The 26,084-nt window shown below is 50.2% G+C and overlaps 1 protein-coding gene across 1 annotated transcript; it reads left to right on the top strand.

Annotated features, from left to right (window-relative positions):
• Positions 1-340: 340 nt before the first annotated feature.
• Positions 341-26,084, top strand: Csf2rb (colony stimulating factor 2 receptor, beta, low-affinity (granulocyte-macrophage)). The gene is made up of 14 exons (XM_013024943.1): positions 341-368; positions 6,336-6,538; positions 7,265-7,388; positions 8,288-8,478; positions 11,382-11,539; positions 11,618-11,786; positions 12,179-12,314; positions 12,441-12,598; positions 20,254-20,393; positions 21,307-21,469; positions 21,872-21,962; positions 22,140-22,197; positions 22,631-22,731; positions 23,352-26,084. Exons 2-14 carry the CDS (start codon positions 6,451-6,453, stop codon positions 24,454-24,456), a joined length of 2,682 nt encoding a protein of 893 aa, XP_012880397.1. The 5' UTR covers positions 341-368; positions 6,336-6,450; the 3' UTR covers positions 24,457-26,084.

Genomic DNA, 26,084 nt, shown 5'->3' with positions numbered 1-26,084 from the left:
AGAAGTCACACACAAGTGACACAAGGACATGTGCTAAGAAGTAGCAGGGCATCAAATCCTCCCCTGGCGTGTCTGGCTCTGGGCTCAGACATGCTGTGTAGTTATTCCTGCCTCCCTTCGCTACCCTCTGGGGAATCTAGGAGGGCTGTGAGGAGGTAGCAAGGTCCGGCAAAGCAGTGAATGTCCTGTGGTTTATTAGCAATAATGTCCCCATTTCTGAGAAGCTGATGATGCTGGTAAAAGGGCGTCTGGGCTTCCTCTTTCACTGTTTCCTCACCAAAACGTCAGCATAAATAAATAGGAAGCCTGGGATGCTCTTGGCTGCCTAGCGGCTCCCAGTGGAGGCCAGCCTGACCCATGGCACGGAGGTAAGGCCCGGCTTCCTGGGCAAGGCTGGCTGCGGGGACAGCGAGAGTCCAGGAGGGAAAAGGCCTGGGGGATCTGGGGGTTGTGGGACAGCCAGCTGCCTGGGCCACTAAGGGGTTCTTGGCAATGAGTGTCTCCTCCTCACCCAGAGGTTTCCGTCTGCTGAGCCAGGCCTCCCAGGGAGGGAGGGAATGCATGTGTGTGTGTGCATATGTGTGTGTGTTTGCATATGTACACCTGTGTACCAGGGGATGTGCACAACTATGAGGTGGTATTGGGCACAGACAGGTAGGCAAAGGAGGACCTCTCCCCCTCTCTCTCTCTCCCTGTCTCTATCTCTGATTCTGTGTACATTCCTCCCTCCCCCCTCTCTTTCTCTTCTCTGTTTGTCTCTTTCTCTCTTGTTCTCTATGTGTCATTTATCTATCATACTGACCCACCCGTTGCCGGTTGGAGTTTGGGCTCAGGTGTGTTCTGGCTGGGTCGAGGAACTGCCCCATCCCTCCTGTGTGAGCCCCAGTCTCGGCATGGTAGGGCAGGGCTGCCAGGAGCACACAGGCTCTCACCCACCAGGCTCCATTGCCAGTGACGCTTAGATTTTTGCATAGTTTTGAAGTTTTCCTGTCATCTCTCCTGCTTCTTAATAGCTTAAAAGGGAGCCAACTGTCAGCAGCCGACACTCTGCATCTCCTTTATCCCTGAGCCCATACAGCCAGATGCCAGTGCTGTGGGTGAGCCTGAGTTGGTTGCTGAATGTGTTTAGTGTTTAACACCTGTTGTTGTTGAATAAAAGGAGAACAATCCAGAGTCATGTAGCATAGAAAGCAGAGTCCCCAGCCGCTCCTTTCTTTCTATAGAATTGGGATTTTTGTATGACTCAGCATTGTATCACTTATTATTATGACAGAAAATACTGACAACAATATTGACGTATAGATGCCACTGTTGACCCCAACAGACACAGCACTGGTTCCCAGAGCTTTCCTGTCTTCCCCAACCTGGACCCCCACATAGAAGGTGTCTGCAGAGAGATGGGACCCATGTCACATCCCTCAGACAGGCTGAGCTGGGACAGTTTTGCTTATTCAGTGTCTTGCTCAGTGCATTGCATGAAAATTTGCTCACTATCTCCTGACCCCTTTCGCTACCTGCTGGCCATTAAAGTTGCCCATCTTCTGATGTTTGCTAACCATTCAGACTCCATAGAGGATCACAGGAAACCTGTTAAGCTGGTTTTTGCTCTGTGGTTTCTGACTTTAGTGACTTATGCAACCCCTCAGATTAAAGAAATAGATTTGATGCTGTTATTGAGTTTTGATGTATGTATGTGTGCACATGCACACACGCGCGCGTGCACATACACACGTGTTTGCAGACAGAATCTTACTCTGTAGTCCAAACAGTCTCCTTGGCCTCTGCCTCTTATGTGCTGGGATTACAGGTATACATCACCATACCCAGGTAGTTTTGTCTTTGGAATCTTCATTTCATCTTTGAATTCAGAGTTACGGGTTATGTATAATAATCTAACTTTAAAAAAATTATCATCTGCTTGTCTTGAAATTATTCATGACCAGTATGAGTCCTTCCGGGTCTTAGTGATTTGAAAAGCCGCCATTCCCCAAATCATATATAGACTGGATTATTTCCCTATTGTTTTCTTTTTTTTATAGAGTATATGTTTATTTGTACAAATGTGGAGATGTATTTTTATGTTCTTTTTTTTGTTGTTTTGTTTTTTGTTTTTTGCTTTTTGGTCGGTCATGGGGCTTGAACTCTGGGCCTGGGCGCTGTCCCTCAGCTCTTCAGCTCAAGGCAAGCGCTCTACCACTTGAGCTACAGCGCCACTTCCTCCCTATTGTTTTCTATCTACTGTGATGTTCCTTTTTTTCCGGCAAACAGAGCCTAACTATCGTCTTTGGTTTGTTAGAATTTGGGAGCAGTCTGTTAAGCCCATGTTAAGTCTGTGTAGAGCCTTCATTCCTGCTGCACTGAGAACAGGATGATCTGGGGAAGGACTGCCAGCCACTGGAGACTGGGAGGGAGGGACGGAGGGAGGGATGGAAGGAGGGAGGGGGAAGCTAGGGTAGATTTCTTCTCAGAGTTTAGGTTTCATGCAGGCATACATGCTCTTCAAAAAGGACAAAGTCTTCAGTAAGTTTTCAGTTCTCCTCCTCTGACCACACAGCCAACCCCATGACAAAGTTGCCCAAGTTTTAGTTCAACTTTGTTGTGTGTTTACATGGTGTTTCTTTCCATAGTAACATTCTTTTTCCTATTTAACTGTAAGTCCCACTTGCTTTAACTCTAGCAATGTATGCTCTCCTATCATTTTGGAATTTGTCTTCTCAGAAATATACCTTAGAGCAATTTTTCTCCAGGAGAGATTTGAACACTTCCTTTGCTTTTATGTAACCAAAAAAAAGTGGAATGAGGGAGAGTAGTCCTAGGGTTCTTGAAGTCAGGGCCTTGCCCTCTCACTTGGCTTTTTCACTCAAGGCTTGAGTCATGCCTCCACTTCTGGCTTTTTAGGGGCTAGTTAATTGGAGCTAAGAGTCGCATAGACTTTTCTGCCCTGTCTGGCTTTGAATTGCAATCCTCAGATCTCAGCCTCCTGAGTAACTATGGTTATAGGTATGAGCCACAGGCACCTGCCTCACAAGTATCTCGTTTTGTTTTGCTTTAAATTAAAAAACCCAAGAAGTCAAAATAACTTTATTCTGAGATGACATGATCCCATATATAGGAAACCCCAAGGAATCCACAAAATCTCTTAACAAATAAGGTACTAAACAGTGCTGAAAAACAAATTCAAATAAAGCTAATGAACCAATTCAGGGCCATTTCAGAACACGATGTCAGAACACAAAAGTCATTTATATTTCTGTTCTCCAGCAAGGACGATCAAAAAGGAAATTGAGGGGGCTGGGAAGGTGGCTCAGTGGTAGAGCACTTGCCTTGCATGCCTGAGGCCCTGGGTTCAATTCCTCAGCACCACATAAGCAAAAAGAAAAAAGCTGGAAGTGGCGCTGTGGCGCAAGTGGTAGAGCGCTAGCCTTGAGCTGAAGAGCTGAGGGACAGTGCCCAGGCCCAGAGTTCAGGCCCCACCACCGAACCCAAAAAAAAAAAAGTTGAAACGGCAATTCCATGTAAACTAGTATATAAAAAAGCATAAACCGAGAGTAAATTTAACCAAGGAGTTGAACACCTTGTAGAACTGAAATTTCAAATCCTTGCTGAAAGATGTTTAAGAGCTAAATAAATGGAAAACATTCTTTGTTAGTTGGTGTGAAGACTCACTATTGTTAAGGTGCCGGTTCAGCTGGGTGTGTAGATCAGTAGTAGGCTACTTACCTAGTGTGTGCACAATCCCTGGGTTTGAGCCCCAGCCCTACCCCCAAATGCCAGTATAACCCCTGGTAATCTACAATCCCTCTCAAGTGCCAGCCTCCTTTTATCTTTTTTCTTTTTGGTTTTGAGACAAGGTCTTTCTGTGTATCTTAAACTGGCCTCGGATGCCTGCCTGCTCCTCTTACATCAGCCCTCGGAATGCTGGGATTACAGCTTTCTGACACCATACCCAGCTTGCTTGCTTGCTTGCTTGCTTTCCCTGCCTCCCTCCTTCTGTCCCTCCCATCCATCCATCCATTCAACCTTTCCTCCTTCCCTCCTTTCTCCTTCCCTCCTTTCTCCTTTCCTTCCCTTCTTTCCTTCTTTCCTTCCTTCCTTCCTCCCTTCCTCCCTCCCTTCTTCCCTCCCTCTTTCTTCCCTTCTTTCCCCTTTCTTCCTTCTTTATTTCTCCTTCCTTTTCCTCCCTTTCCCCCCTCTTCTTTCATCCTTTCTTCCTCCCTTTCTTCCTTCTTTTAGTTCTTTCTATTGTAGTTCCGTTTGTTTTGTGTGTTTAATAGACTCTATTCTTAGAGCAGATTTAGGTTCACAGCAAAACTGAGTCCCCATACAACCCTGCACCACTACCGCCATGCACACAGCCCTCCCCCACGCAAACACCCATGCCCTGTCCTGCACCAAAGTGGAACTTGGGCCACAAACCCCTGAACCTACACTGAGGAGCCATCACCGCAGAGCCCAGCGCCTCTCAAAGGCTCCCCATTCTACGGTTGTTGCTTGCTCTGTGGTTGGAGGAGTCAGGGTGACATGTGTACAGCATCCTTCACCTCCCATGGAGTCCTTTGTGTCTCCCTGAATCTCCTCCATGCTCTCTCACCCATCCCTCTCTCCCCAGGCCCCTGGTAATTGCTGATCTTTTAAAAGATTTTTATTAGCATATGCTAATTGGAGAAGGAGCATTGGCTGTGACACTTCCATGCATCCCTGCAGTGTTCCTGGTCAAACTTACTCTCTTGTTTTTATAAACTGCCACCAGCTTATGGTGTTTTGTGATATTGGCTTTGACAGATTAAGACATTGGTACAGACTTTTTTCCTCCACATTTTATCCTTTGCTTTGTGATTCAATTATTTGTATAAAACAGAAGATGTTGGTTTGATTGCACTTTTATCTGTCAGATTTTGTCTCTGATTTCTTTTAAGTGTAAATAGGGCAAAACTATTTACTTCTGTAACTTAAATATAATGTGATTTCATTTTTAGCATTTACATTTTTATTTAAGAACATGTTTGGAGAATGGTAGGTGATGGAGATTTGGGCTGGTTTTCAATATTACTTAATTCTCCTAGCATTTTACTAATTTTTAAATTATCTTTAAGTCATTGTACAAAGGAGTTACCATTCAACATCCACTTTCTGAGTAGAATACATCTTGGTTAATGTCACTCCTTCCAACATTCTCCTCCATCGTTTCCAACCCCAGTTTTCCTAGTTTCATAGGATATGCATTGATTATTACAATTGCATTCTCCCCCAAATTCCTCTCCTCAGAATTTTAAATGGAATAGTCTATCACTGCACATTAATCTGATTCCCTCCTCATCATGCAGGACATTCTTGAATAAAATAGTTTGTTTCTAACCAGTATGCAGATAGATAGATGATAGATAGATAGATTGATTGATTGATTGATTACATATGGATGGGTGGACAGATGGATAGATGATAGACCCTAGATAGAAAAACAGACACATGGATGGATGTATAGATGGATGATGGGTAGATGGATGGGTAGATGAATGAATACACGATTGGATAAATGGGTGAATAGATAAATGGAAGGATGGATGAAAGGGTAGATGGATTATAGGTCAATAGATGGGTAGATGGATAGATGATGCATAGATGGATAGATTATAGATAATAGACAAATATGTAGATGGATGGGTAGGTGGATGAATGAGTGAGTGGATGGTTGGATAAATGGGTGGATGGGCAGATGGATGATGAATGAATGGATGAATGGATAGATACAGATGGATGGACAGGTAGATGATAGATAGATGATAGACCATAGATAGAGAGGAAGATAGAGACAGCACACACATTTTGTGTGATGTTTTGAACATTACTGGAGAAAGGGCAGCTTGCTAAGTCTTCTTTGGCTTCTGGGTACTTCCCTGATAGTCTGAAGGAAAATGGGGAAATCCCCAGGCTTTGGGAATAGGGAACTGACTGGCAGAGAGTGTTGTGGAAGAAATGGCAAGTGCAGCAGAGCGGGAGAGTACCCATCCCCTTGTCCCAGAAGAGGGAGCACAGGGAGAGAAGGAGAGAGGCAGGGGGGGAAGGGGGAAAGTGATCACACTGGGATTGCATATCCAGCTCCCAGAGCAGTAAGGGCTGGCACACGCCAGGCCTCCCCTTAGCTGTCCTCATCTCTGGGCACTGGACTAGCGTGCAGAGGGTCCCAGTTTCAGTGACCAGCCAGCAAGCCCATCCCCTCCAGTTCACACCCTCAGAGAAAGGGGATGTGCATCAGGCCACCTCCCTGGACTCTCAGTGCATGACCAAGCTGGCCCTCTGTGTCAGCACAGAGCTGACACAGCCCATACTGTCCACAGGCCCAGAGGAGGTGGAGACTCCAAGAGAAGAATCTCCAGAGCCAGAGACATGGACCTGGCCTAGCTTCCCACCAGGGGAAACCCAGACAAGCCTGTGCCACCCACCTGTAGGTCCATGGGTGACCAGGAGATGGCGCCAGTCTGGGGTTTTCTCCACATGGCCCTGCTGGCTGTGTGCTGGAGTCCCAGCTTGGTGACAGAAGGTGAGTCTGGCAGATAAACCCCTTTCTACCCCTCTCACTGCTGGATCTGAGGGGGCCACCCCCCCCACACTCCCAGATATCGGCAGCCCCGCCTTCCTCCCCCGCTCTGTCCCTGGTCCCTCATCCCTGCTCCCAACTTTTCCTGGTCTCTGTGGGGTTCACACCCAGCCATAGGGTGTCTCCATAAATTGTTACCACATTCTGTAGAGTGTCCCCACATTCCTCTAGGCTGCTCCAGCCTCTCCTCTGACCTCTTCCCCACTGTACCCTCTGCCCCTCTGCTGACCTCTGGTTCCCACCTCCAGCCCCTGTCCCTGGGAGGACGGTGCCCCAGGTTTCTCTCCCTCCCCAATCCACAGCAACTTCCATGAGGACTGTGAGTGTCGCATCCTCTCTGCTAAACCCAGGCTGAGACTCACACCACAGTATAGGGTACACGGCAGGGCTGGCAGGCTGCAGCTGACCCCCGTTGTGCCTTTCCTGCCAGGTGGCATGTGGAGGCCAAAGACAAAACCAGAGCCCAGAGCATGTCCTGACCTTGGCGACTCCCCTATACATACTGAGAATCCTCTGTGGTCCTTGCTTGCCTGTCTGGAGAGGGATGTCCAAGACGCGCCCCAGTGCAGAGGCTCCTCTGGACACCTGGGCCTTCTACCGGAAGCTGGACACCAGGGCTGGGCAACCTGAGGAGCTGATGGGTGACACCCTCCTGCCTCTCCCCACCAGGCACAGTCCCTCTGGAGACCCTGAGCTGCTACAACGACTACACCAGCCACATCTTCTGCAGCTGGGCGGACACTGAGGACGCCAGGAAGTTCATCAACGTCACCCTGTACCGCCGGCTCAACACGTGAGTCACGCTAGCACCAGAGACCCAGGCCCGTGTCGGCTGGGGGTGGAGAGGGGTGAATCAGAGTCAATACCAGAGACACTAAGCAGAGAGTACTAGGCCTGGGTACTGTGTGTGTGATGTGGGAGTCTTGGGTCCAGCCTGCTGCAGGAGACAACCGCAGGGTTGGGGGGCGGGGGGGTGGGAGGCAGTACAGAACGGACACCGAGACAGGGCCCATGGGCCAAGATGGGGTCTCCATCTCCCATGGCTCATAGCTCGCTCCCTTCTGGACTGGTGGCCACCTCTGAACAGGCCATTCAGGCAGGTGGGAGGTCAGAGCTGAGTCCTAGGTGGAAAGAGTACAAGGCTAGAATCCAGCAATGCCAGACCCCCTGAAGGGAGCACCTCTACAGGAGGCCTGTGCCCTCTGTGTCCTCCCTGAGTGCTCCCTGTGCCGTGTCCATCTCCTCCGGCCGTCTTCTGCTCAGCTGGTGGCCTCCCTCCTTGCCCTGAGCCAGCAGAAGCCCAAAGGCAAATCCCAGAGTTCCAAGCCTCCTCTCCACCACTGCCCCTCCCCATCCCCCCTGTAGCCACCTGTCCCAGGGCGGGGCCCTGCAGGGAATCCCCATCCCAGTTAAAACTGGCTCAGGCTTGCATCATCCACTCCTCCTCCTCCACGTGAGCCTCACAGGCTCCCTGGTGCCCCGGGGCCGGTCCCTTTAGTCTCTTGGTCTGTGTTCTTTTCCTGTGGTCTGAGGCCTTCTCCTCTAGTTCCTGTGTTATCATGGGATCTGCGTGTCCTCACCACCCCAACCCTGAGCCCAGACAAAACCCAGCACTCGAGGGACACTCGATAGCTCTGTGAGCCGTGGGAGGCCTTTATTCCCTCTAGGATCATGTGTGTTCTGTCCTGACAGGGATCGTGCACGGCCCGTGGCCTGTAACTCCACTGGCCACTTGCCCAAGCCAGGCTGCCCATCCCCCCGCTGTGTCTCCAGAAGATGTATCATTCCCTATGAGAGTTTTGTCCTCTCTGACAATGACTACTTCTCATTCCGACCCGACCGCCCTCTGAGCATCCAGAGCACAGTTCTGCTGGACCAACATGGTGAGAGAACTGGCCTCTGTTCACAGCGGACCTCAGAGGCACTATCCTGGGGTTAAGATCAGGTCCCTGGACAGAAGAAGCTGTGGAGTCCTTGTGCTGGAGGTGTTGCAGGGGTGCAGTGTGAGGGCCTCCACCCAAGCTCCCCATTCAACTCCCCTGCACCCCAGCCCCCCTGTCACCTGCTCAGCCATGGCTCCCAGGCTGAAGGCCTCCTCCACTATTCCTGTGGTGGAGGGGGTGTCAGCAGACAGGACTCTTCCTTGTGTTCACTCGTCTTCCTTCTACAACAACCCATTTCATGGTTGCAGCCCATGGGGCTGGGAGAGGTTCCACCATGCGACCTGACCTGCGAGTAGCGATGGCAGTACAGGTCGTGTTCTCTCCCATGAGTTAGACCCGGAGCCTGTCTCCCCACTGCCCGCCCTGGAGATCCTGGGGCCACTGGGGGCCCAGGACAGCAGCATGGTCTTGAGAGCTACCAAAGGGCATTGTGTCCATTAAGGGCTTATTCCAGGATGCAATAGAGGAAATAAAGCCAGTCCTGCAGTATTTCTTAAATAGAAGGGAAAGTTATTTTATAGTGTTGGCATGCCTTGTTGGTGAGCTTTCTAGACCCTGACAGAATGCATGACAGAGGCATAGAGGAAGTCAGGTTTATTTGACTCACAGTTTCAGAGGATTCATTCGTCACAGTGGGCATGCCGGCCCACAGCACAGCAGCTCCCATGGAGGACGGGAAGCAGAGCAGGGCTGTAACAGGAAGGGGCCAGGCAAGAACAGCCTCCTACTTCCTCTAACCACCTCCACCTCCTACAGTTCCACCACCTGCAAATATTCTGTTCCAACTCTGGATCTACCAAGGGTTAATCCGTACATTAGGTCAGAACTCTCAGGGTCTCACTATCTCTAGAGACAACCTGTCAGACGCACCCAGAGATGTGCTTTACTAATCTGCTAGGCCCTTGCCTTCTAGTGATGTTGACAATCGAAATGAACTGTCACGTGTGCCACGTTTCCAAACACAGATTTGGGAGATCAGAGTCCCTCCCCCCAGGGGAATCAGGGCTAAGGTCTAAGGGATTGGGCAACACTAGATGTTGGCTAGTGTGCCACGCCAGGGGTAGCGGCAGGGACCTTGGAGGATCCAGACGAGCACTCCAGAAGGAAGGAAATAGCTTTGCAGCTGAGATCAGATGAGGAGGAGGTGCGTTGCTGGCAGGGTTCTACATGTGCAAGGGCCAGGAAGCGCAGAGGGCTGAGGCATGCTGGGAACTCCCTTCATGGGGTATGGTGTTCAGAACAGAGGGGACTTTGGGAGGGAGAGAAACAAGGGGTACTCAGCAGGGTTGAGACCCCAGGGCTGTAAGCCCCACAGGGAAGGTAGATGCCCCTCTGTCCCCTGGGTCCCAGGGTCAGGGAGGTGGGGCTCCAGCTCTACTGAAGAAGGCCTCTTTGCAGGGGCACAGGAAGTCAGGGCAGAGGAGTAGGGAGCAGTGCAAGGAAGAGGTCCCAGGGTGGAAGATGAGAGGGAGACTAGGAAGAAGCCAGGAAGCTCTTCATGAAGGAGAGATAGGATAAAGGCGGAACTCGGGACTGGCAGAGGATGAAGGCAAGGTGCGCTGCAAACACAGCAGGCAGTCACCTGCTCCTACAGCAGGGCACAGCAAGACACATGGCCGTCACAGTGTGGACAGGAAGGCCAACATGGTGGAAGAGAGAGGAGAGTGGGGATGGAGGAGTGTGGGGTTCTGTCTCCTGAGGTTTTCTCTAAATCTGGAGATAGTTCTTGTCCCTGAAAACTTGGCAGTGAGTGAGGAACAGCTGTGCGTTGGCAGGAGATCTACACGTCTCACTTCCTCTACCACTTCCCCCTCGGGGACATGAGCAGGTGCTGTAAGATGGCTGAAGTTGGCTGGGAACGGCTTGCATCCAGTGCCCCGTGGGCTCAGCTGGCGGCAGCTTCCTCCAGCGTGGTGCTGGGAAGACCTCCCATCCGTGTCAGCCTCAGGAGTGCAGTAGCGCCTGTCCTGGCTACAGTGGTTACAGGGTGGGATCTCTGCTCTGTGTGCACCATGGGGGGCTTAGGACTCTGAGGGCTCCCACAAAGAGAGGCCCTTACACAGAGTGCACCCTGCTGGCAATCAGACACGGAGGAGAGCAGGGCTGTGGCCTCAAGAATGTGCCTTTCTAACAGTGTGTTGAGGGCAAAGCCGGGGCGGGGGGCGGGGGTGGTGGGTAATGACTCCCCAAGGATGCCCACTGTGTGCACGTGCCCATTCCTTCCTCCTCTTACCTCCCCCCCCCAAGTACACCGCAGCTGCCTCTCAGGCCTGGAGGTGGGTGGGGGAGGGGGTGGCGAGGGGGGTCAAGACCCAAGCCCTGCCCCCAGGCTCCAGGCTTCCCAGGGAAGGTAGAGGGGGATGTATAATCCTGCTTGGGTGGGGTAGTTACAGACAGCTGCAGTGAGACGTGAACAAGCAATTCCACCAGTGAGTGGGAGTCCAAGAGGGTGGGTGCCTAGAGCAGGTGACACTTATACCAGGTAATGACAGTCCACAGAGACCTGGGGGACTTGGATAGGAGGGAGAGTGGGCTGCAGGGGAGTGAGCAGTCTGGCCTGCAGTGCCCTCTGCTGGGAAGGAGGCTGTGGTACACAGCTAGGCAGGAGGGGGCTGCTGTTTGGTTTCTAGCCCCCCTAAGGAGCTGGTAGTTCGCATTCAGAGTCCCCCTCCCCAAGCCTGCCACTGCTTTCACATGGGGCCCACTGTGCTGGAGGTCAGGGGCCCAGGGCTGTAGAGGAAGGATCCCCCTCCTCATCCACCAGTGATGGGAGACGGTACTGGCAGGAGCGTCATCCCGGGGCCAGGCCGCCCTCACCTGCCCCGTGCTTCCTCTCCCCACAGTCCAGCCGCCCTCACCCCAGGACATCCAGGTCAGGAGCAAGGGAGACGAGTTCCTGCTGAACTGGACGGTGGCCCTGGGGGCTGCCCCAGCACCCTGGCTGTCACACAGGGACCTGGAGTTTGAGGTGGCGTACAAGCAGTGGCACCACTCGTGGGAGGTAGGACCCGGAGGCGGCTCTGCCCCAGCCAGGGACGTCGCCTGGCCTGGCCCTCCCTCAGCACCCCCTCTCCTGCAGGATGCCACCATCCTGCACTCTGAGTCCTCACAAGTCACCCTGGGGCCAGAGCACCTCACGGCCAGCAGCACCTACGTGGCCCGAGTGCGGACCAGGCTGTCCTCGAACTCAGGCATGTCAGGACGGCCCAGCCCCTGGAGCCCTGAGGTGCGCTGGGATTCCCAGCCAGGTAAGGGGACGATGGGGGAAGTGCCTCTCTCTGGGCAGTAGGGGTGGAAGAGTCCCCCAAGGTCTCTGCTTTGGGTCCTGATCTGAGATCCCAGGCCTGTCCCACATCCATGCCAGGGTCCTGGGTCAACTCTGCCCATTGTACCCTAGGGTCCATGACAAATAACACTGATCACTACCAGGAGTGCTCTGTACAGGTTCCCCTCTGTCACCAACACTTGGAGACTATCCCTGGCCCTGAAATGGCTCACCCAGCCCCGATCCTCTCAAGCTGGTGGCACAGAGCGGACAGGGCCAGCCTGCCATCATCCACGGCCTGGTGACCATGTTCTCTGTGTCCAAGCTGCACAGAAAACCAGAGCTGTGGCTGAGCAAGCCTGTCCCTCCTCCCAGGGGACGAGGCGCAGCCCGGCAACCTACAGTGCTTCTTCGACGGGGTCCACATGCTCACCTGCTCCTGGGAAGTGCGGTCCCCTGTGATCCACTCCGTCTCTTTCGGACTCTTCTACAGGTCCAGCCTTGGTGCAAAGTAAGTGTCCTGACCCACCCCTCCTCCTCTGGGCCCCCGGAAGGTCCCTGGGACCACAGCTTACCTGAGGTTTCAGCTCTCCTCTGGCCTGTCTGATACCTGTCCTCAACTACTTGTGCTCCCCAGGGAAAAAGAGTGCTCCCCCGTGCAGAAGGAGGAAGTGGGTGACCTCTACACCCGGCACCACTGTGGGATCCCTGTGGCTGACCCCAGGGCCCATGGCCAGTACATCGTGTCTGTTAGACCAAGGACCGAGGAAAAAAACATCCAGAGCTCAGACCACAGTGAGTTTTCCCCGCCTCACTGTGGGCCAGCACGAGTTCCTTGTGACACCCCAGCAGTCCCAGGCCTGGTGTCCAGGCCTAGCGTGCGTCCCTTTCAAAGAAGCCCAGTTTTGTGACCTTTCTTTTTTTTCCCGTGACCTTTCAAAGAAGTGCAGCCTTGTGACCCAAAGTGCATGAGGTTCCTTTATTCCCCCACATCTTGGCCAGCATTTGCTGCCGTTCTGACTGGAGGGAGATGGATGCTCCCTGTGGTTTTGATTTGCGTTTCCATTACGGCTAGCATGTTGAACATCTCTTCATGTATTTATTAGCCAATCTGTGTTACTTTTTGTGAGAACTGTTCAGTTCACTTGCCCCTTTATTAATTGGATTATTTGTTCTCTTACTGTTAATATTTTTAGGGTTGGTTGGTTGTTTCCATCCATTGAACTTAAACCCAGGGCCTGGATGATGTGTCTGAGCTTTTTTTAATTTTTTTTTCCTCAAAGCTAGTGTTCTTCCACTTTGAATCACAACTCTACTTCTAGTTTTTTGGTGGTTAGTTGGAAATAGGAGTTGTACAGACTCTCCTACCCAAGCTGGCTTCGAACTGAGCTCCTCAGATCTCAGCCTCCTGAGTGCTAGAATTACAGGTGTGAGCCACCAGCACCTGGTTTGAGTTCTTTATATATTCTCTATATTAATCCCCACTTGCTCATTTATTGTTTGTTCTTTAACTGTTTAGTTTTTTTAGTTCTTTCTATTGTCTATATACTAATCCTTTATGGAGTAGCTGGTGAAGATTTTCTCCACTTCTGTGGATGGTTTCTTGGTTCTGGTGACTGTTTCTTTTACTATGCAGAAACTCTAATGTAGTTCCCTTTGTCAATTCTTGCTCCTATCCTCTGGGCAGCTGGAATCCTATTCAGAAAAGATTTACTTGTGTCTATAACTACAAGGGTTTCACCTCCATTTATCTATAGTAGATTTGAAGTTTCAGGTCTTCCTTTGAGCTCTTTGATCCAATTGGGTTGATTTTATACAGGGCCAGAGATAGGGGTCTGTGTTCAGTCTTCTGCAGATAGATACCCAATGTTCCCCCAGGCACCATTTGTTGAGGCTTTCTTTTCTCCATTATGTGATCTTGGCTCCTTTGTCAAAAATGATTCATTGGTAAGTGAGTGATTTTATTCCTGGGTCTTCTATACTGTTGCCTTGGTCTTCGGGTCTCTTTTTATGCCAGTACCAAGCTGATTTTCTCACTGTGGCTCTGCAGTATATTTTGGAGTCTGGTATTGTGATACCTTTCATGATGTTCTTTTCACTTGGAATTGCTTTTGGTCTTCAGGGTCTTCTATCACATGCTATGAAATTTGGACTGTTTTTTTCTAATTCTATGAGAGCTAATGTTAGAATATTGATGGTATTGCAGTGAATCTGTGCATATGGCTATTTTTACAACATTAATTCTGTCAACCCATGAGTATGAAAGATTTTGCACCTTCTGATGTCTTCTTCAATTTCTTTCTCCAAAGTTGTATAGTTTCCTTATAGAGTCTTTCACTTCCTTGATTAAGTAAACCTAGGTATTTTATTATTTTTCAGATTATAATGAATTCAGTTTTTCCTGGAATTCCTTTTCAACCTATTCATTGTTGGCGTGCAGAAATGCCACCATTTTTTTGAGTGTTGACTCTATCTTGCTACATTTCTGAAGGAATTTCTCAATTCTAGATTTTTGGTGGAATCTGTAACGTCTTTTAAGTGCATGATCATGTCTTCTGAAAAAGTTGATAATTTGACTCCTTTTTTCCCTATTTGAATTTCTTTTTATTTCTCCTGCTGTATTGTTCTGACTAGAATTACAGTACCATATTGAATAAGAGTGAGGAGAGTGGACATCCTTTTCTCAATCTTGAAATGGGTTTGGTTTTTCCCATTTTGTAAGGTATAGGCTGTAAGTTGTCATATATAGCCTTTATTAAGTTCAGGTTACTTTCCTTCTATTCCTAGTTTGTTCAGAGCTTTTATCATAAAAAAAAGTAAATAGTTTTTCTTCATCAGTTGAGATGATTATGTGTATTTGTCCTTAATCCTGTTTACATGATATATTACATTTATTGATTGACATATTTTAACTATCCTTGAATCCCTGGAACGGACCCAACATAATCATGGTTCATGATTTTTTGATGTGTTGTTGAATTTAGTTTGTAAGGATTTTATTGAGAATTTTTACATCAATGTTCATTAAGTAGATTGGTCTATAATTTTCTTACTATCTTTCTGGTTTTGCAAAGAGTATAATATTTACTTCGTAGAAGGAGTTTGGTATTATTCCTTTCTATTTCATGGAGAATTTTATTGTTAGTTCTTTTTTAAAGGTTTGGTCAAATTCTGTCATGAATCCATCTGGTCCCGGGTTTTTCTTTGTTGAAAGACTATTAATGTTTCACTATCATTACTTCTTTTTTTTTTTTTTTTTGATCTGTGGTAGGGCTTGAACTCTGGGCCTGGGCACTGACCCTCACGCTTCAGCTCAAGGCTAGTGCTCTACCATTGAGCCACAGTACTACTTCCGATTTTCTGGTGCTTTATTGGAGATAAAAGTCTCTCAGACTTTCCTGCCTGGGCTGTCTCTGAACTGTGATCCTCAGATCTCAGCCTCCTGAATAGTTAGGATTACAGCGTGAGGCACCAGTGCCCAGATCATCATGATTTCTTATATATCTCTTGAGGCAGTTTATATCTTCATGGTTCAATTTTTGATAGGTCAACTGTTTGCAGAAAATAATTCTTTTTTCTGGATTCTTCCAACTTATTTTATAAGAAGATTTCAAAGTATTCCTTCATGATCCTTTGGATTATTTTGGTATCTATTGTGATATTCTTCTTTCATCTCTAATTTCATTGATTTAATAACTTTCCTTCTTCTTTTGTCAGATTACCTAGGGGATTGTCAACCTTATTTACTTTTCCATAACACCAACTTTTGTTTCATTGATTCTCTGTATAGTTTTCTTAGCCTCCATTTCATTACTTTTTCATTATTTTTCTGCCCTAATCTTAGTATTTCTTACTGTCTGCTAATTTGGGGTTTCATTTGTTCCTGCTTTTCTGCAAGTGTGAGGAGCGTTATTGGGCCGTGTATTTGAGAGCGTTCTTCTTTGGATGGGTGCGCTCCTGGCTCTGCATGCTCCTCTTGGCACTGTCTCACTACATTCCACAGGCTATGGCAGGCTGTGTTCTCATTTTCATTAATTCCAGGAACTTTAAATTTTTTCAATAACCAGCTGGTCCTTCAACATGTTGTTCAGTCTACATGTATTTATATATTTTCTGTAGTATCTTGTCATTGAGTTTAATTCCATTATGGTCAGATACAATGAAGGGTGGTTTTTTTTTTTATTTCATTCTATTGGTAGAAGCTTAATTTGCATCTCAAAAAATGATTTATTTGAGGGATATTTCCATGAGTTGCAGAGGAAAAAATTGTGTGTTATGCTGCTATTAGATGAAATACTCCGTAGATGTTTCTTATGTCTAGTTGATCTATGATGTTCTTTAGTTCTGAGGTTTCTTTGAGTTTTTTGTTGTTGTTTGAATGACCTCTTATTGGTGAGAGTGGGGTATTGAAGTTTCCTACTTTTGTTGATCTATCAGCATTTGTAAAGCCAGAATTGTTTGTTTAATTAACTCATATCTGCTGTTATTTGGTGCATGAAAACTACTATAAATTCTACTTTAGCTTCCCTTTATTAGTTCGAAGTGACCTTCCTTGTCTCTTTTGACTACTTTTAGCTTGAAGCCCATTTTGTCAGATACTATCCTACTTTCAGGGTCCATTTACTGGGAAGGCCTTTTTTCCATTCTTCAACCATGTGTTTGCTTATGTCAAGTGAGATGTGTTTCTGGTAGGCAACAAATGGTTGGGTCTTGTGGAATGTTGGACAATTAAGACCATTACAAATTTAATGTTAACATTGAGCTCATGCCTATAATTCTAGCTACTCAGGAGGCTGAGATCTGAGGAGGATTCAAAGCCAGCCTAGTCAGAAAAGTCCCTGAGACTCTTATCTCCAATTAATCACAGAAAAAGCCAGAGGTAGAGCTGTGACTCAACTGGTAGAGCACTATCTTTGAGCAAAAGAGACAGGGACAGTGCCCAAGCCCTGAATTCAAGCCCCAGGACCAGCACAAGAAAGAAAGTTAAAGGTACATCGTATTTCTTGTCATTTTGATCTTTTTTTAGATACTTGTTAATCTCCTCTAGTAGATTTTGTTCTTTCCTATATTTTTCTGTTTGGGATTTGCACAGAATGCCTTTAAGTATTTTATTGGTCTTTTGCAGTTTTAGTTGTTAATCATTAATTTCTTTAGCTTTCAGTTGTCGTGGAAAATTCTTATTTCTCTTTCACTCATAAAGGACAGTAGGCTAGGTTGGCAATTATTATCTTGCAGGACTTGAATTATGTCATGCCATATTCTCCTTGCATTTAGCGTTTGCATAGAGAAATCTGCAGATATTCCAATGAGCTTGTCACTGTAATTTACGTGTCTACTCTCTTTTGAGGCTTTCAATATTCTTTTTTTCTTTGCAATTTAGTGTTTTAGCTATAAAACACTAGGGGTATTTCTTCTCTAATCTTGCCTGTTGGAAGTTCTTTAAGCCTCCATCAGATGTATGCCCCCTTCTTTCTTAAATTGTGGACGTTTTCTATTATTATTTTATTATATAGGCTCTCAATGCCTTTGGTTTTTATTTCGCCTCCCTTTTTTATCCCCGTTATATGTAGGTTTGGTCTTTTGGCAGAGTCTGAGCTTATAAATCCTCTTTGTAACTTAAGTGGTTTTTTTTTTCAGCAGTCTTTGATCTACTTCCTTTGCTTTATCTTCACCCCCTGATACCCTGTTTTCAACTTCTCGCTTTTATAAGCTAGGCTTTCAATTGCATTTTTTATTGGTGTTACTGAGCTCTTCTCTTCCAGGATTTCAATTTGATTTTTTTCAAGATTTTGACATCATTATTGATTTCCTCTTTTATATTCTGCATCACCTTCTATATTTCATTCCTGTGTTTTCTTGTGCTCTCCAGTTCTTGTTCTCTTATTGTTGGACTCATCTTTGAATTTGTGGAGCTATTTATAGTCACCTCTTTTATTGTATTGACCATTCTTGTCATTACTATTTTGACCTCCTTGTTTGAACTTTCTTCTGCTTCAGTATCACTTGAGTCCTTTATTATGGAGTTGCTGGTTCTTGATAGCAGCATTTCACCTTGTTGATTTGTTAGGAAAGTGATTTCCCCCCCCCCCCTGGAATACATGCCCTTTGAGCTAAGACTGGGCAATGTCTGGGGTGAAGTGTGAGTAAGATAGAAGTGAAAATCTAGCTGATGGGTTATAATAGAAGAGATGTGAATAGGTAAGTAGGTACTTGTGTGTGTGTGTCTGCAGGCCCCCGCGCACGCACACAAACACACACACATACCACATACACACACACACACACACACACACCATCCCAAATAACAGCAAATAGAGAAAAAAAAAAAGGAAAATTAAACAAGCAAAAGAGTAAGAATGCTCAATCAAAACATAGCTCAAAATCCCTAAAAAGAAACAGAAAAACAGTTGAATCAAATTATATTTAGGTAACTTAGTTACCTGATGGGAGTGCAGGTAATGAGGAGGGATTTGGTGTAGGGGGGCAGGGATAAAAATAAATACAGACAAGAGAGCTTTTCTACTAGTAGATAGAAAGCATAGTGGGTAGAGAAGAGCTACAGAAAGAGGACAAAGGTATGATTTAAACTTGAATTACAGGGGGTGGGGATGTGGCTTAGTGCTTGCCTAGAATGCATGAAACCCTGGGTTCAATTCCTCAGAATCACATAGACAGAAAAATCCAGAAATGGTTCTGTGGCTCAGTGGTAGAGTGCTAGGCTTGAGCAAAAAAAGCTCAGGGACAGTTCCCAGGCCATGAGTTCAAGCCCCAGGACTGGCAAAGAAAGAAAGAGAGAAAAAGGAAAGAAGGAAGGAAGAAGGGAAGGGAAGGAAGAAAAGGAAGGGAAGGAAAAAATGAAGGGATGGGAAAGGAAGGGAGGAAGGAAGGAAGGAAGGAAGTTGAATTTCAGTAGGTAGGCTTGATACAGACATGATGAGTTCAAAGAAAAAGAAGGGGCAGGAGAAGCAAAAGGAAGTGGTGGATGGGATGAGGTAAATAGTCTATGATAAAAGTTAAGAACTAGAGGTTGAGAAGGTGGCTCCATGGTAGAGTGCTTGCCTAGTGTGCATGAGGCCCTGGGTTCGATTCCTTAGCACCACATAAGCAGAAGAAAGCCAGAAGTGGCACTGTGGATCAAGTGGCAGAGTACTAGCCTTGAGCTGAAGAGCTCAGGGACAACATCCAGGCCAAGAGTTCAGGCCCCACCACCAACCAAAAAAGAAAAGAAAAGGACTAAAATAAATAATTTGTATCAGCCATATAGATTTTTTAAAGAAAAAACCCAAACAGCAACAAAAATATGCAACTAAAGCAACCAAACCAAAACAGCACAAACAGACTTACATAATGCAAAGTATGTTTTTGATTGTTTTTGCTTCTCTAAATGTATGAGAGAGAGGGAGAGAATATAATCTGTGAGGTGCAGGAGACCATGCTCCTTAGCTCTGGGAGTGAGGACTGTTTCCTTCAGGAGTACTAGATTGCAGTCTTTAGTTTTCCCTCCCCCGGTGCAGGGACATGGCTGCTGGTAGCTCTGTTCTATGCTGTTTTCTTCCTGCTGAGAAAGTTGTTCTACAGTGTTCTGGCGCTGGCCACATCTTCCATTGATTCTGGCTCTTTTTTCTTTCTCACTTTAAAATCTGGTCTCCTCAATGACACAAGATTGTTCTCTTCACAGAGTGAAAATGGAAGATGCTTTTAGTTTGCCATCTTACCCCTTATTTGGTTATAAGCCATCTTTGTTTTTCCTAATGGATAGATAATAGGTTGAGTGACTAACTTAAAGATGCCAAGCTAGTAGGAGGTAAATCAAGATTAGTATGCAGAAATTCTGATACTGTTTCCGCTTTCTCTGTTCTTTGTGTTTTCTACCTTGAGGCCAAGTGGGAGGGACTGTCTCAAAGAGGCTTCACAGTGTGGCTGGGCAGGGAGCCACCTAGACATGGCTAAAGGCCAAGTACAGCTGGTGTGGGGGCTTTCCAGATGGTGAGAGCCTGTAAGCAGGTTGGGTCCTGGCTCCAGACATCTCATACCTTCCAGCAGAGGAGCTGAGGTCGAGAAGCACAAAACAGTCCCATCCAAAGACGCTAGGGCAGCAGGGCAGGGCAAGAAGTCTGCTCTTCCACTGTGCATCTGCCCACCTGGGACAGGTTTCTCAACTATGCTGAGACCAGGTTCCCAGCGTGTAACACGAGGGCGCTGCAGGACCTGGCATGGAGGGCAGTGAGAATGGACGCCGAGCAAGCCTGATGGAGGCTGTCATGCAGTTGACAGCCTCTACTGCTTACAAACGCCAGCCAGCAGGCAGGACGAAGCCTGTCTAGGCATCTCCCAGGAGCTGAGTGGCCATGATGACACTGCTGATGTGGCCTCAGCGGTGGGGAGCTGGGGCCCCTGTGACCACTGCAGGGGTGACAACCTGGTGACTCTGAAAGTTTCCCTCCCTGCAGTCCAGATGCCGTGCCCCACCCTCACTGTGAATAAAGACGGAGAGAGCTACAGCCTGCGCTGGAAAACCAAGAAAATGTACTACACGCACATTGACCACACGTTCGAGGTCCAGTACAGGAAATCCACAGCCGACTGGGAGGTGAGGACCTGGAAAAACAACAACAGGAAATGGAAGGAAGGAGAGGGAGGGAGCCCCCACCCCAAGGAGCCTCCCCTGCCTGGGCCTTGAAGCCGCTGTCAGAGGTGACCACTGGGACTTGAGTGACTGCACCCCTGAGAAATGAGATGGTCACGGCCCCGTTTCCTGGTGAGGGAACTGAAGCTCCTAGAGCTGACATGACATGGTCACGTGACAAGAGTGGACCCTGAATTACAAGGTTCAGAACCCATCAGTGTGGGGCCAGCTGAGATAAAGGGATGGAAGTTTTCAAGTCCCAAAGTCCTGGGGACATGATACATGGGAATGGTATCTGGACCCAAAGGATAGCAACTGGGAATAGACTGGTCCTGAGGCCCAGGCTGCCTACACCCTCCCCCCCACCTCTGTCTCTGTCCCCTCCACCAGGCAGGTCTAGGACCTGTGCATAGCCATTGGCTCCAGAGAGCAAGCCCCTAGCCTAGGCCAAAAATGGGGAAACTGAGGCAGGAGGGGGTGTCAGGCAGAATGAGGAGGCTTAGGTTTGTGGATCCAATTTCTGAGACCAGGGTGCAATCTACCTGTCCTGCCTTCCTGAATAGGCTGGATTTGGTGTACAGGGCCACCCCCAGAATACCTGGATGGTAGAGGGGCCTCCAAGGAATGGTAGGAGGAGGTGAGCCCAAGGGATTCCGGGCCCAGGTGTCATCATTGGCACTGTGGGAGGTACAGGAGGGTCTGGTCCCATTGGTGTACTGTTGGACTACATGGTCTGATGGGGTCCCCCGTGGTGACCATGAGGCCCTAGGAGCTCTGGATACAGCTTATCGTGGATGGCAGGGGGAGGGATTGCAGCCAGCCTGCTGCACCTGGCCAGGGGCCTGGGCCTCAGCCTCGGTGCACCTGCTCTCCCCAGGCCAGCAAGAAAGAGATCCTGCAAAACGCCCACAGCATGGCACTGCCCACTCTGGAGCCTGCCTCCAGGTACGTGGCCAGGGTGAGGGTCAGGCCCAACTACGGTGTCTACAACGGGATCTGGAGCGAGTGGAGTGAGGAGCAGTCCTGGACCACAGAGACGGGTATGTCTGCCTCACGACTGTACCTCCTGGGCAGCGCCACGGACCCAGACAGGGAGGGCTGGGCATAGACACACGACCATGGGCCGCTCCACCTCACCCTCCCTCCAGTACCCGGAGGCCCAGGGCTCACAACACCTCCTCTGCGAAGTCCCCAAGATGGTCAGGCCAAACCTGTGCCTCCTACACCACCGGTGCTGGCATCCAGGCCTGCCCCACCCCCAGTGTCCTGCTCTGTGACTCCGGGTCTCCGACCCAGGCCTCTTTCTTAGCTGTGTCTGGCCGCCCTGCCCAGCACCCTCCAAGCCCTGGGCTTGGAGGTCCTGAGGGACAGCGAGCCCCGGGCAACTCCAGGCCCGGGCCTTTCCCTCCCACCTGACACTCCTTGTCCCTCTGCTGCCCAAGTGCTGCCCTTGTGGGTGCTGCCGCTCATCCTGTCCGGAGTCACCCCCACCTTGCTCGTGGCCCTGCGCTTCTGCGGCCTCTATGGATACAGGTCAGTGCTCGCTGCGGCTCAGGTGAGGCCAGCCAGGACCCCGGGGACCACCAGGCCTGGCTGCCAGACCTGCTGCTGCTTCCTGCTCCGCCACCCGTGTGTGGGACCTCCGTTTCCCCTCTGCACATAGCTGGCCTTGAGGTCGCTGGTGATGGCCACCTCCCTGGTGTCTTCCAGGCTGAACAGAAAGTGGAAGGAGAGGCTGCCCAACCCCAGCAAGAGCCTCCTGTTCCAGGTGAGACCTGGCTGGGGCTCTGCTCCTGGCTCCCTGTTGGTGTCCTGCCACCTCCAGGCCTGTCCTGGCACGGCCCCAGCCTCGAGCGCTTGGAGGCTGGGCTGGTGGGGAGGTGGATCCCGGGGAGGAGGGCGGCCATGGCGGACATCAGTGGTGGGCACAGGAGCCCGTGGTCAGGCAGCACTGGCCTGTGAGGGGCCACAGTCCACGTCCGGAGGAAACCCCACTGGGAGGCTTGGGATCCGCAGCTACCCTGTCCTTGGCTGCTCAGGAGCCCCGGGGTCATCGCAGCCCTCCCTGGGCCTCAGGTCCTTGGAGTCTGAAGGCCGTGGCTAGTCAGGACATGCGGATATGGCTCCCTGAGTTCCCCCATTCCTCCACTGATCCCCGGGGTCCCCACCACCCACAGGCACCCATGTCCTTCCTCTTGCAGGGTGGAAGCGCAGGGCTGCGACTCCCAGACAGCACGTGGGCCGGCGCTGGCAGAAGCCCCCCTTCCCGGGGACCATGGGGACCGTGTCCTGAGCTGGAGGGGTGAGTGTGTGTGTGGCTCTGACTGCACCTGACCCCTGGGGAGCGGGAGGCCAGCGTAACCCCACTATTCCACCATGGGTGGGGATGATGTGGCCTGTGGCTCAGAGGGGAACAGACCCACAGCGGCTCCCAGGTAGACTCGGGGAGAACTTCCTGACTCCCAGGTTAGGGAAGCAGAGACCAGGGACAGGGACTTCAGCAGAATCCCCCTGCCTCTCCCTTGCCCTGTGACCCAGGGAGGTGCCACACTGTAGAGGCTGCATGGCTGACGGAGTACTCCCGCCCGGAGGGCCCCTGCCCCTTTTGTAAAACGGCATTGTCTGTTGGGGAGAATTGTTGGCCTGGTGGGTAGAATAACCAAAGGCAGGATTGGAGCACAGGCATATCATGGACCTGGCCTGAAGGTTCTGTGGATGACCTTGAAGGTTCTGTAGATGACCTTGAGCTAAGCATTGCGTATGTGATGTTTACCAAGATACAAAACCTCTTGAGGCCTGGTCTCTCCTGGGCACTGACTATGAGATCAGATGCTAGGACTGCCGGATCACCTAGCCTCTCCTGGGCTTGTGCAGTCACCTGCCCCCGCGGCCTCCACACCTCTGTCTCTGATCTTCCCACAGGGGATTGAGGATCAGCGAGGTGTCGCCTCTCACCACAGAGGACCTCCATGTTAACTACGATTCACCATCTGAGCCAGACACCACCCCAGCTGACCCTAGCCTGCCCGCGGAGCAGCCCCCCAGCCCTCCACCTGACTCCCCGGCCCCCACAGGCCACCCTGAGAAACAGATCTCCAGCTTCGACTTCAACGGCCCCTACCTGGGGGCCCCCCACACCCGCTCCCTGCCTGATATGGTGGGCTTCCCACCCTCACAGGTGGGTGGGAGCCCGAGGCCCCCACTGCCAAGCTCCCTGGAGTACCTGTGTTTGCCCCCTGGGGGACAGGTGCACTTGGTCCCCCTGGCCCAGGTGACAGAGCACAGCCAGCCTGCAAGTGAGGAGCATCAGCGCAGCCTGGAGGGATGCGAGGAGAGCCCCGCCCTGGAGGCTGGGGGAGGCCCTGGCCCTCACCCCGTGACCTCCGAGCCAGGGGCCAGTGGACAGGACCCAAAGGGCAGCCCGGCAGCTCTGCCTGCTACCCCTGCGTCTCCCGCGGTGGCCTCTGACTATGTCACCACTGCAGACATGGCCTTCGCCCTGCCCACAGGGACCACGTCGGTCTCTTCGGCCCCACTTGTCTCTGTCTCAGACCACGACCCCAGCCTCTGTCCTCAACTGCCCAGCGGGCCCGCTGGAGCAGCCTCAGAGAAGCCAGCGTTTGAGGGCTACGTGGAGCTTCCTCCAGCCACGAGCCACGCCCCCAAGTCCCCTGTGGGTGGTCCTGACCCTCCCAAGCTCAGCAGCCTCACCCCGAACCCAGGGGAGACTCGGGAGGATGTGGCCCCAATGTCTCCACATTCTGAGGGTCTCCTTGTCCTACAGCAGGTGGGAGACTACTGTTTCCTTCCTGGCCTGGGACCCGGTCCTCTCTCCCCTCATAGCAAGCCCTCCTCCCCAGGACCCGGCCCTGAGGTCGGGGACCTAGAGCAGGCTTGCCCGGCCAAGAAGCCACTGTGCCAGCCCACGGCCCAGATGCCAGCCATCCAGTTCTTCAAGTCACTGAAGCAGCAGGATTACCTTGCACTGCCCCCGTGGGGTGTCAGCGGGCCTCCTGAGGTGTGCTGAGGCCTGGGCCTCGCTACAGAAGGGGAGGCCTCCACACTGAGCTCAGGGGGCGCCCTGCCCCCCTCTCCCCCCCCCCCGTGTCTCCTCAACTCCAGGATCTCTGCTCCTGCCCTTCCCTGTCTCGTCTCTTGTTTCTCTGTCTCTCACGTGCACATGTGTGTACACACACATATTTTTCTTTGAAGTTAACTTCACTTTAGGTTCTGCGTTGGAGCTTCCGTGCGTTTCCTCTACCTCCCTCTGTTTTAAGGCCTCAGCTTTCCCTGCTCGGCTGCACCCTATCTTTTTCACTGATGTATCAGTGGAGCAAGGCTGGGGTCCAAGCCCAGCCCATTCTGAGTGAGACCTATGTGGCGTGCTTAAGGGATCCCCCTCAGCTGCCTGGCACCCCCAGATGACATGGCTGGCTTGTAGCCGGGCACAGGAGAGAGGGGTGCCATGTGGGCCCCCCCAAGGATTAGATCTTGATAGACAGGATCTGGGCCATTCCCTGGCGTCAGGCTGGGAAGTCCTCAGCCCATCTGTCACACCAAGAAACAGCACGGCAGCGTGTACAGGGAACATGCTCGAGGCTGCCTGGCCCTCGGCTGGGGCCCTGGGGGTCCTCACGGAGAGATGGGGGGCCTCTGGGGAGGAGGGCCTCCTTGCCTCCTGTAGTCACTGGTGTGGGTGATGCCACATGGAAGCCACGGCTGGGACCTGGCTGACGGGACAAGAAGAGAGAGAGGTCTAGAATACACTTTAGCAATGGTGGAGAAGTTGGGGAAACTTCCAGAAAGCAGGAAGGATAGTGAAGTGCTTCAAGATGCTCAGCTGGCCCCACTGGCTGCGGAGGGGGGAGGGGTGCTGCTTCTGGGTCTCCGGCCTCTGCTTTTCTGATATGCAGAGCACGATGGCTTTGCATGGGGCTGGTTTGCATTATCTGATTTTTATTATTTGCGTAGGTTTGTGTACGTATCATATCTTGAGCATTGGAATTTTTTGTTGTTTTTTTTTGGTTGCTGGACAGAGTCCATAAAGCTGTTTTTTCTATTAGGTGCTACCTTTCTCTGGTGCCATGGTTTGAAATGATTGGCATGGGTCTTTCACAGATGGGGCCAATCTCCCTTGTGGTGTGTGATGTAGGTGCCCTTCTGTGAAGGGGCGTGGTCCAGCCCGAGAGGCCCCGCCTCTGCGCTGTCATGGATGATCAATCACTGCAGGGAGCAAATTTGCAAAGGCCTTCACCACCGGTTCGCCATCTGAATGGATTATTTGTGTTATGTGTTGAGCTTGTCCTGGAACCCATACACGGCTGTCTTTCCCTTCTCTGCAAACCCAGAACCAGGTGTGTCTGTGTTGCACGTTTATGACGCAGGCCTGCTGCTAGGGACAAGAAAGCAGGAATTCTTATGGCTCTTGTTCACCAATTACCACTCAGTGCAGCACAGTTTGTGGCTGAAGAAGTGGTGAACAAATTCATGAATTCAGCGGTGGACGGTGAAACCCATAGCAGGGAGTTAGTGAACTGCAACGCAGAGGCCTTCGGGGAAGAGAGAGAAGGGCTCCATGTGAGACCTGCGTGTCCATTATGTTAATTCCAGAGTACCCTTGCAGAGGAACATTCTATAAAATACTTGTAATGCAAA

Source organism: Dipodomys ordii, unplaced genomic scaffold, assembly GCF_000151885.1.
Source record: "Dipodomys ordii isolate 6190 unplaced genomic scaffold, Dord_2.0 Scaffold79, whole genome shotgun sequence".
Lineage (NCBI taxonomy): Eukaryota > Metazoa > Chordata > Mammalia > Rodentia > Heteromyidae > Dipodomys > Dipodomys ordii.
This window is presented reverse-complemented; position numbering and strand designations above follow the sequence as displayed.